The sequence below is a fragment of the Notolepis coatsorum genome (genome assembly GCF_963971535.1).
Source record: "Notolepis coatsorum genome assembly, chromosome: 8".
Lineage (NCBI taxonomy): Eukaryota > Metazoa > Chordata > Actinopteri > Aulopiformes > Paralepididae > Notolepis > Notolepis coatsorum.
Window position 1 is genome coordinate 75,819,898 of NC_140172.1, and position 12,321 is coordinate 75,832,218.

At 43.7% G+C, this 12,321-nt stretch overlaps 1 protein-coding gene across 1 annotated transcript in view; it reads right to left on the reverse strand.

Annotated features, from left to right (window-relative positions):
- The window catches only part of tmprss15 (transmembrane serine protease 15), a gene marked incomplete at both ends in the record, with an annotated part of 325,512 nt that overhangs the window by 198,431 nt on the left and 114,760 nt on the right, over positions 1-12,321 (reverse strand). Inside the window, one exon of the mRNA XM_084320458.1 lies at positions 3,030-3,183. Coding sequence (XP_084176584.1) covers positions 3,030-3,183 — 154 coding nt within the window. The remainder of the gene's footprint in view (positions 1-3,029; positions 3,184-12,321) is intronic.

Sequence of the window (12,321 nt, forward strand, 5' to 3'; positions counted from 1 at the left end):
TCCACATACAAATTTATTTGGAATAACAAACCACCACGTATAAAAAGATCCACCGCACAGAGAAATAAAGCAGATGGTGGCATGGCATTTCCAGATTTTTTCCAATATTTTAAGGCGTACACATTAAGACCATTGACAACATGGTTTGACCCCCAAGCATTAGTATCCTGGAGAAAATTAGAAGAAAACATAGTAGCCCCACATAGACTGAAGGACATAGCATACACTAAACTACCAATCAAGCACTGTGAACGGAAATTTGGCCCCATAATTACTCATGCGATCCGGATATGGCGTGAATCACAAAAAAAAAATCCTAACCCACATAAATGGCACAATCATACTCCCTTATTCAATAACAATGCACTCTTAATTGAAAAACGACCTATAAGATTCCCTATATGGGAAGAGCAAGGCATACACTCATTAGGGGATGTTTTTAACAAACAGGGTTTTTGTAGTGATAAAGAAATACGCAAAAAATGTAATCTCACCAAGTCCACATGGCTTTTTTACAAACAGTTACAGCTATGTTTGAAGTCTCACGGTGTTCCATTAGACATACCAATTGAACACCACAGATACCACAAATTCTTCTACGAAAGAGAGACATCGAGAGGTTTTGTTTCAGAATTTTATCATCAATTACTAACGTCCTCGTATGAAACCCTCCAACTAGACTCTGTCTGGAGGAGGGATATACCAGACCTGGAAAATGACTTTGATTGGCAAGGAGCCTGGGCAAATGTCCGACTTACATCAAGGAACCCGGATCATCAACAAATCAATCTTAACTATATTCACAGGACATACTTGACTCCTATAAGACTGTGCAGAATGGGGCTTAAACAAGACTCCAAATGCTCCCAATGTACAAATGGGGACGAAGGGACATTTATGCACATGTATTGGGACTGCCCACCAGTTAAGGCATTCTGGAAAGATGTGACCCAACAATTATCAAAACTCGTATCTTGGAATATACCTGTACATCCCTCGGTATTACCATTGAATGATGTTTTTGAGTTTGCAGTGAATCCACAGCTAAAGAGATTGGTTTTATCGGGTATCACAGTAGCTAAAAAGCTGATCGCATCACGCTGGTTTCAACCGGAAAAAATGTGCCGGAAAGTTTGGTTTCTTACATATCTCGATGTGATTTATCAAGAAATATCTACAGCAAGAATTCTGGGTCTCAATGAATCCAAAATGTCAATGTGGTTAGAAGTGGTGGAGAGAATAAAAGCTAGCTTATAATGGTAGTGTCTGGTTAGGTGCGAGGGATAGTGGAGGTACTTCCCAAGGTGGGGTCCGGGAGGGGGGGGGTTCGAGCTGGAGCATATGTGTGTAGGTTTTTAGATAACAGGTATTAGGGGTATATCTTATATAAGACAATTAACTAAAATGTGATCTCATTGGATGTGCTCTGACAATTAATGCTTGTATATCTTATCGTGTGTTGTCATGTTTGTTTATGTGTTTGTTTAAAAAATAATAAAAAAATAAAATAATAAATAATGTTTATTAAAAAAAATTTAAAGGTGAACTATTTTACCATTTCTTTGACTATTTGGGCACTTTTACACAATTCCTGTGAGTCTATGGAACACCTAGGTTTAAAAAAAAAATGCATTTGTATTTCTAATCAAGTACTCAAAAACCGTTTTGAGGCTGGGCTCCAACCACTGTGTGGCCTGGTGCCAACTGCCACATCAACTGCCACATTATTATGCAGCTGAGAAATCTCTGACATCACAGATATGCACATTTTCAGATGACTCAGTTCAGTGAGGGTGAATATTGTGAGAGGAGAATTGGAAGAATGCGCCAATATGAGAATTAGAGACATAGATCCTATTAATATAAGTCCACATAGCTAAGAAACAATGGTAAACACTGAAAAAAGGCCATTTATAAGATAGTTCCCCTTTAAGCACATGTATAGTCAATTGGTCCTGTTGTTCAGCCTCACAATGCTATTTGATAGTAAATGTGTTTATGTCCCACCCTCTGGCCTCTGATGTTGCTAATGTCTTTTTAATTTGGGCCTCACAGGGTTAACCTCTTAAGCCCGAGATATACAGTAAAAGTGTATATTTTCAGCATTACGTTTGTTTACCAATTATTTTAACTGTTATTAGTGAAATATAAGATTATAGAAATCTCAGGGCATTGAGTCGGAAACCGGCGCAAATTGACAGGAGGAAGTGGCACATCCAAAAGTGAGTGTAGTCTTTTGAAGGAAGAGACTCAGGGCTTTAAAATTTCGAAAAACTACCCTACCCAGCTCACACCAGCCCCTGTCAATCATCTGACTTCTGGATTTACTTTTTTATTTCTCTTATTTTTTGGGATTATCTCCCACAAACCTGAACGTTATTGCCATAAAACAGAACGCAGTTAGTTTCTCTACCTTTCTGTGAACGTCTTGCAAAAAACGGTGTTGCAATATGATGAAAAATGGTGGAGAAATTTACATTATAAAAAAGATGGCAGAATTCAGTACTGTATCTACAAAACCTTCTGTTTAATCATCTTCCATTTATTCATTTGCTTAGATTTGTCAGGTCTGGTCAATTTTAGCATGGTGTTATTCACAGTCAAAGATAAATTTTTTTTTAAATAGAATTGATATTCTCCTTTGGTTCATTACAATGTACTCAAGCCTAGTAACAGACACACTATTTCTGACACTGATCCATATATGTCCCTAGATTCAGATACCAAGAACATGCAAATGGACCATCTAAAAAAAATGTAAATGTTTATTCTACGTCCTTATGTTAAAAGTAAAAAAAAAAAAAAAAGTAAACAAAATATTTTTATTTTTATTTGAATGGATGGAAGAGCCGCACATTGACGGGCAAAGAGCTGCATGCGGCTCGCGAGCCGCGGGTTGGCCACCCCTGCTATATAGACTAATATATACTGACCAGTGTGTTAGCTGTGTTGTTCAGGGTGTTAGCTGTGTTGTTCAGGGTGTTAGCCGTGTTGTTCAGATAGACTACTGTAAACACTACTATACTGACCAGTGTGTTAGCCGTGTTGTTCAGGGTGACTTGTCCGTGGTTCCAGTTATCTCCATAGTTGCCTTCCTTCTGGAAGACCACGGTCTGGTCCTCAGCAGGTCGCCCCTCTAGAAGAACCCTCAGCCGGTAAACATCCTCCCCAAACATGTGATACCTATAGTAGCAGAAGAAAAACACCTCTTATGCTTCTTTTATAGTCTTGTGTTTGAGTGGTTCATACACAGATATGATACACAGATAAGAACAAAAGAAGGAAGCCTAGTGTAAAAGACTGACATATTCTAGCTCCTCTTTTCTCACGTATCTCTCCTTTCTGTGTGCATTCAGCAGCATTAGATTAGAGAAACCTAACCTGAAACCTTTTTTCCCAGAATCTTTGGAGGATATATGTGTAGATCAAAGGTCCAGTAAAACCAAAAAGGGTAGTACAGAATGACAATGTTACTACTCATTGACCCTGGTAGATAACACCTTACTAGTTACTGATCCTAGTAGATAACACCTTACTAGTTACTGGTCCTAGTAGATAACACCTTACTAGGTACTGGTCCTGGTAGATAACACCTTACTAGTTACTGATCCTAGTAGATAACACCTTACTAGCTACTGGTCCTTGTAGATAACACCTTACTAATTACTGATCCTAGTAGATAACACCTTACTAGCTACTGGTCCTGGTAGATAACGCCTTACTAGTTACTGGTCCTAGTACATACAACTTTACTAGTTACTGGTCCTAGTAGATAACACCTTACTAGTTACTGGCCCTAGTAGATAACACCTTACTAGTTACTGGTCCTAGTAGATAACACCTTACTAGTTACTGGTCCTAGTACATACAACTTTACTAGTTACTGGTCCTAGTAGATAACACCTTACTAGTTACTGGCCCTAGTAGATAACACCTTACTAGTTACTGGTCCTAGTAGATAACACCTTACTAGTTACTGGTCCTGGTAGATAACACGTTACTGGTCCTAATAGGTAACACCTTACTAGTTACTGATCCTGGTAGATAACACCATACTAGTTACTGGTCCTAGTAGATAACACCTTACTAGTTACTGGTCCTGGTAGATAACACCTTACTAGTTACTGGTCCTAGTAGATAACACCTTACTAGTTACTGGTCCTAGTAGATAACACCTTACTAGTTACTGATCATAATAGATAACACCTTACTAGTTACTGGTCCTGGTAGATACCACATTACTAGTTACTAGTCCTAGTAGATAACACCGTACTAGTTACTGGTCCTAGTAGATAACACCTTACTAGTTACTGATCTTAGTAGATAACACCTTACTAGTTACTGATCATAATAGATAACACCTTACTAGTTACTGGTCCTGGTAGATACCACATTACTAGTTACTAGTCCTAGTAGATAACACCGTACTAGTTACTGGTCCTAATAGATAACACCTTACTAGTTACTGGTCCTAGTAGATAACACCTTACTAGTTACTGGTCATGGTAGATAACACCTTACTAGTTACTGATCCTGGTAGATAACCCCTTACTAGTTACTGGTCCTGGTAGATAACACCGTACTAGTTACTGGTCCTAGTAGATAACACCTTACTAGTTACTGGTCCTGGTAGATAACACCTTACTAGTTACTTGTCCTGGTAGATAACACCTTACTAGTTACTGGTCCTAGTAGATAACACTTTACTAGTTACTGGTCCTGGTAGATAATAATAATAATAATAATAATAATAATAATAATAATAATAATAATAATAATAATAATAATAATAATAATAATAATAATAATAATAATAATAATAATAATAATAATAATAATAACTTTATTTGTATAGCACTTTTCATACAGAGGTTGCAGTTCTGTTTCACACCTAGCTCACGCTCAGCGTTCATTGCATATATCTCGCTTCAGCATATATACACTGAATAATTTCACAAATGTACCTTTAAAATGCCAGCATTCATCTGGCCACACCCCCATCCGCTTACCTATATAAGCAGGGGTGGTGCCACACACTCATCTCCTTCTCAAATTTCATCACAAGCAACGTGTTGCTCATATGCCCACTTGACGTGGAGAAAAATATTGTTTACAAGGAAAGGAAGAACAAGGAGATACGTTGACATCATATCTTTATTTTCTCTCTCACTATTTTCGAGAAAAATACGGCAATGTTGTCTTCGTCACTGGAGTGTCTGGAAGATGGTGATCATTCTAAAAACCCTCCACCGGTTTTCGTATTGGGAGCACGCCGCTGCATGCTTCTCAACTGCAGTTCCTTGCTGTGTTTGTTGGGGTGAAACCTGTCAGGCCACAGCTGAACTGTCGGACGCGCCGCTGTTGTGAGAAGCGGTGGGTTTCAGGTTGGGTGAGTACTGTTGCTGGCGGGCTTCACTTGTGTATTAGTGCTATGGGGGCTACTTGACAATGTTTATGGAAACCGGCCCCAGGCTAGGGTCCTTTGTTCAGCCACCTAGGCGACAGAAGACCTTGGTCTGAAGACCATTGTAGTTTTAACTAGTGGGCCGCGACCATTAACACTGGTGATCCCTGTGTTTTCTGGACGAGTGGGTATCTCCCTGTCACCGTGTAGCCCCTTCTTTCATATCCAAATGAGAGTATTCCTTCACGAGGAGATATGTGCATGGATGTTCGTTAGCGGAAGATCCATGTTCAAGTCAGCTACACAGGCCAGTTTGGTATTGTGCTGATTCCGTCGGGTGTTGGTAAAATCACCGTTGTAAAGCTGTGTTGACATCTTGTTTCTCTTTTCTCTTAAAAAGTGAGGAGGGTTTCAGAACGACGGCCTGTCTGGGTGAGTGTTATATCATTGTGTACAAGTTCAAGTGATAGCTGCTTAGCTTACGGTTAGCCGGTCAGCTGTTAGCTGCGGCGTTAGCCTGCTGGGATCACTGCGGGGCCTACAGAGGTTGGGCCTACTGTTAGCCAGTCAGCTGTTAGCTGCGGCGCTAGCTGTTGTGATCACTAGGAAACGTTAGCTTGCTGCTATCGGACAAGGCCAGCGCGAGGTAGCTTCTGCTACTCGCGCGCCGCCGTGAGCTCCCCTCTGGTCGCGTGCGCCGTTCGCTCGGCGTCTCGCGAGCAGGGGTAATAGCGACCGACGGTTGGAGCGGCCGTTAGCTTAATGCTACTCTGTTGTACGTGCTTTGATTGTAACATGTTTTACACTCTTGACTACGACGTCGTCTTGACAGGGGATGTTCGTCGACCCTGCCCTGAGCCAGGACGGCAAGGATTGCGTCAACAAAGGGACCGTTGCGACGGGTAGAGCGGATCGAACAACACAGGACGGCTGTGTTCCTACGGTGTCTTGAGACTGCACTTCGCTGATCTACGTTCCGGGTAGGACAAGGTTTGACCAGACCTTATAACACGTCTTCTGGTTTTACCTTTTTTTTTTTCTTTTTTTTTTGTCTTTTTCCCCCTCCATTTTCCTCCGATTTTCTCCCATCCCAATGTTAGTCGTATGCCAATTCCCAGTCCCTTCCTGGTCGCTGCGCTTTACCCCCCACAGTCAGATCATTTGGGAGAGTGGAGGCTACCACGTGCTTCCTCCGACACACGTCCAGCCAATCACCGCTTCTTTTCACCTGGCAGCGCGGATTCTCATTGAGAGGGCGTAGCGTGTGGGAGGACCACACTATCCCCCTCACGTCCAATCCGCGCTTAGCAGGCGCCCCGACCGAACTGTAGGAGTCGCTGTTTACAACGACCCGGACCCACCCCGCCAGCTTCTCCCACCCTCTGATACAGCCAATTGTATCAGTGCAGACGGCCAGCCAAGCTGGTGACAACCCCGGAGCTGTGAGCTGGATTCGAACAGGCGAACCAAGCTCACAGCTCCGGAGCTGGTGACGAACGCAATCTCTGCTCGACCACCTAACCGCCTTGGTTTTACCTTTCTAAATGTTTTGTGAATAACGATGTTTTCCCAAAACGTGTGTTGCTGCAATGCATTTAGGATACGACGCGAGTTATGTGTGAACTGTCTTTGTCACTGGCAGTTAGCTTCTCCGTGCAAATCGGGTTGTTACAGATGTGAAAATGATCTGGTTGTTGTGTGAGGAACATCATGTGTGTTTATATGTACCGTGTACTCACAACTAAGGTAACTAACCTATGAAGCTATGCTTAGTGACAAGTGAGTAAAAGAATGTTCTTTTCTCAGCCTGTGATGACAATGAACAGTGTTCACATATTAACAGGTTTTCCTGTTTTAACTGGCCGTATTAAGGGTAAAATAAGAGGATTGTGTTTCCCCCCGGTTCCCTGGGGACTTTTTCATCCTCCTATCAGACATGTTGCACTACATTGTGTCTTTTGTGTGGTAGGGATGCGATGTAACCCTTAGCTTGATTGCTGAGGTTGTGCTAAAACTGCTGGAGAAACTTTATTTTCCTAAAAGAAAAGATTGTTTGGTCGCTGTCGTGTGTGCTTAGCAAGGCCTGTGGCCGATACTAATAGAGAATTATGTATTCTCTCATTATGAAAAACGGCGTTCCTCTGTAGAGTGTTTTTGCCATTTTTTGTAGGTGATGATGGGTTGTGTGTGTCATGTGACCTACAACTGGGTTGGACTGGCCACAGAAGCACATGTGTATGTTGGACCGGGGCTCTTAGAGCCCTCTCTATTCTGAGTTTTTTCCTTAGTAAAAATCAGATAGCAGGTTAGCTCATGCGCTGTGTGGAGCTGTCAAACGCTTCATAGAGCTGACTATGACTGTGTCATATTCTCTTTTTGTCATTACATCGTATCATGGGTGTGGGGTCGTAAAGGGGTGAACTGGTAACCTTTCCTCTCCCCCTTGTTTCTGTCGGTCAGGGGTACACCCCCTGTCCTTCAAGGTTCCCGTCACGTTGCGGTTCGGCACGTTACGGGGGGGGGGGGGGGGGTTTCCTGGTACCACGGCCTGGAATATTGGGCGTGTGCACCGCAGAAATTCCCCCGCCATAGAGTACGTCACCGTGCGCGTCTCTGTTGGTAGGACTTCCGTGTGCTGTTCAGGTCCTTGTGATGGATCTGTTTCAGGGGGGTGGTCAGGGCTCCTCCTCACCAAGCGCCTATTCGGGCCTTCTGTGACTTCGGACTCCTCCTTCCATGTGAGGGAGCCTCCATCAGAGTACAGAGCCTTCTTCCTCAGATTGTCAAAGTGAGTGGACCCTCTAGAAGGTGTCCTATTCTATTGTATATGTATTCGATTCAATTCGATTATTGAGTGTGTATGGGTTCAGTGCCTCTTCCCCGGAGAGCCCTAAAACCAATTTTTTACATGGCTCAAGGTGCAATATATTCTTTTCAATCTGTACAGCTCGCGTGGGAAGTCTCTCTGGGGATCCCCGTCTCCTTCCTATGGGAGGGTGGTGGGATGTAAAAATGTGAAATTTTTTTACCCCCGGCTGTGTAGACTGGGATACATACTGTTGATGCTTCCTTCTTTTCTATTCAAAAAGTGTTGGAGTTAGGAAGTGTCACACCCCTCTTGTCGTTCCCCTGGGCGCCTTGGGGATTCAATGACAGGTCTAAATAACCTGTTCATTGATGGGGGTGTGTCCCGACGCACGTATAGTGCTAGCTCACTGTAAACAGGCGACTGACTGGCACGCCTTGGTTGCTTGTGGTTAAAACGGCGTTTTTATAAAGCAACTGAGATGGGGGTTTTTCCTCTTCCGACGACCACATCCCACGACCTGGGTTGGTTATCGACGGATTCTCGTTCATGTCTGGGGGATGATGACGGAATGGATCTGAACATATGTAGAGGGGTCTCACGCCCTTGGGGTGGGCCACCAGGCGCGGTTCGCCCGAACGTCTGGGTGGCGCCTTCTTTTCATGTTAAGATCGACACGCATATCTGCCCTTTCTCCTGGAGTAGGCATGTCGGCGTGGTTAGGGCACGGGACTGGTTCTGGTCACGCTGGTCCGGATCAGTTGAACCCGTTGTCCGCCGGGGATGCAGATCTGCTGGTCTGGTACCCTGAGGGACTTGGGCTTTTTTCAGGGGGAAAAATGCCAGGTCGGTCCGGGTGTCACAGGGTTAAGCGCTATGGATACCCTGGTTGGGTACGTTTTACTCAGCACTGTCGTAATGGCTTACGGCCATGCCAACCTGTACACAATCGTGTCAGCCTTCTCTGCCTCAACCCCTCTGGGTGGGGGTTTTTGAATGGAGGCTTGGTCATGCAACACCGCCAGCTTCCGCTCCTTCCGCCGGGGCGGCTGTGTTCAGCTGTCCCCTCTGGCGCCTGTCTCGTCCGCAGTCTCCAGGCTCGGGTTAATAGCCTGTTGCCTGGTTTTTCCCCGGTGCGCTGCCTGCTTCCGTTGGTTAACCTTTTTTGTGTGCTTACGGCCATGCTGACTGCCTGTTGCAGGGTCAGTGTGCCAGGCGGTGTACTATTGGGGGGACAGGGCCCGCTCGGCTGAGGGGTTTTTGTCCGAATACGCTGGCGATGTGGGGGGCGGGGCACTACGTACCCACCTGGTGGGGTCTTGATGCTGGCATCATGGACTTCTCCGGGCCCCCATTCCAGGGAGTGCAGTCCTTTTGGTCGGTCTGGGTCTTCCTTCGCACTCCGCTGCTACGGCCTTGCCACGGGGTTGGGTTTGCCCTTGACCCCGTGATTCTGGGGGCAGTACCGAGGTTGTTTCCCTCCGTTCGTTCCCGGGTGGCATGCGGGTTGTGCGTGTGTGTAGTCATGGGGTCAAGCCACGGTCTGCTCACCCTGTGCGTTGAGTTGCTTGAGTGCCTCTTCGCACGGTCGGGTCCGTCGCCCTCCCGTGAAGCCACCAATAGGGGGGGTGCCCTCCATTAGGGTGGGTCGGGGGGGCTCGGCCCTCCCTGGTCTGATGGTTGTGGGGGGCCTCAGCAGGGTACATTTGTCGAGCTTCTAGCTCCCGCTCAGCTCCTATTATGCAATGAACGCTGAGCGTGAGCTAGGTGTGAAACAGAACGTTAGGTTATGACTATAACCAAGTTCTGTTAACACTTAGTGAACGCTCAGCGTTTAGACGACGCTGCAGGCCCTTGATTTTTCATTCATTCATTGTGATGAAATTTGTTGGGAAGCGGATGGGGGTGTGGCCAGATGAATGCTGGCATTTTAAAGGTACATTTGTGAAATTATTCAGTGTATATATGCTGAAGCGAGATATATGCGTATAAGTGTTAACAGAACTTGGTTATAGTCATAACCTAACGTTCAAAGTGCTTCACAACAGTAAAAAATACAGGCATAAGCGAGCATAAAAAGATAGACAGGTAGAATCACAGTGTTTCACATTAGGATGTAGCATCCCAATAGGCTCTCCGCTTACAGTTTTCAGTAACACAAATAGTAAAAATAGTTTAAAATGATTCAGTTTAAAAATAGTCAAAAAATTATAAAATAGAACGGACATAAAAAATACAGGCATGAGCGAGCATAGCAAGATATGGCAAATCACAGTGTTTCACATTAGGATCTAGCATCCTAATAGGCTCTCTATTCAGTAATACAAATAATCACAGTGTTTCACATTTGGATCTAGCAAATAATAAAAATAGTTTAAAATGATTCAGTTTAAAAATAGTCATCAGTAAGAAGTAAAAAGTGCAATAACCGACACATGAATTTGATAGGCAGTGTATAAGAGTAGGCAGGGTAAGAATAGTGCAGGTAAATACAAGTTGTGTCAGGATATCCCTGATGTTTCCTCTTGCCACTAGGTGGTAGCAGATATCTATCAGTGAAATGCCTGAGCAAAGAGATAGGTTTTAAGCTGTCTTTTAAAGATGTCTTTTAAAGATGTTGGCTTCCTTGATGTTTTGGGGTAGTTTGTTCCATAGTTTTGGGGCATAGTTGATAAAGGCTGCATTACCGATCCTCTTTTGACTGCTTCTGGGAGCCTCTAGTAGTCCAGCAGCTGATGATCGCAGTGTTCTTGCTGGTGTGTGATTTATTAGTGTTGGCGATGTAGCTAGGTCCCTGTCCATTTAGAGCTTTGTATGTAAGGAGAAGGACCTTAAAGTAAATTCTAAATGTTACAGGAAGCCAGTGTAAAGCAGCTAAGACTGGACTAATGTGCTCTCTCCTTTTGGTTCTAGTTAGCAGTCGGGCTGCAGAGTTTTGGATTAGCTGAAGCCTCTCTGTGGTTTTCTTAGGGAGACCTGTGAAAAGTGCATTACAGTAGTCTAACCGGCTAGATATGAATGCATGAATTAGCTTCTCAGCATCGTTCTGATTAATAAATGGTCGTACTTTTGCTATATTTCTGAGATGGAAGAACGATGTTTTCGTCACTTTGCTAATATGAGAATTGAAGTTCAGTTCTGAATCTATGATAACCCCAAGACTAGTGACCTCAGATTTGATCCAAGGGGTTAGTCCCCCCAGGTTCTTTATTAATGTTTCTTTTTTTAGTTTTGGAGCCGATAATTAGAATTTCAGTTTTGTTCTCGTTTAGTTTCAGGAAGTTCTTACTCATCCATTTATTTATTGCCAGTAAGCAGTCTGTAATGGAGCTAATCGCTGTATCATTTGGTTCAGCAGATATGTACAGTTGTGTATCATCCGCATAGCTATGGAAATCTACATTATGTTCTCTGATGATATCACCCAGCGGTAACATGTAAAGGGAGAAGAGTAAAGGACCTAAGCAACTCCCTTGTGCAACTCCATAGTTGTTGTCGTATATATCAGACATGTGATCTCCTAGTTTAACATAGAATTTCCTCCCTCTGATGTATGTTTTAAACCAGCCCAGCACATGTTCTGAGAAACCGACATGGTTTTCAAGACGATCGATTAGAATATCGTGATCGATTGTATCAAATGCTGCACTGAGATCTAACAGGATAAGGATGGAGATCTTATTCTCGTCAGAGTTTAGTCTGAGGTCACTGATTATTTTGGTGAGGGCAGTTTCAGTGCTATGATATTTTCTGAATCCTGACTGAAATTCTTCTAAGATGTTGTTTTCTTCAAGAAAGGAATTTATTTGAACTGAAACTATCTTTTCAAGTACTTTACTAATGAATGGTAGGTTGGATATTGGAGATAACACATTACTAGTTACTGGTCCTGGTAGATAACACCTTACTAGTTACTGGTCCTGGTAGATAACACCTTACTAGTTACTGGTCCTGGTAGATAACACCTTACTAGTTATATTATCGTATTTAGCCATCGCGTCCCGCTCTTAAGCCTATCGAGATATACCTCATCTCATGTACCTATTGTACACCATCAACGAAAAAACAAATACTCCCATCACCTGCCGGGCCCCGCCCCTATAGAGGCGTA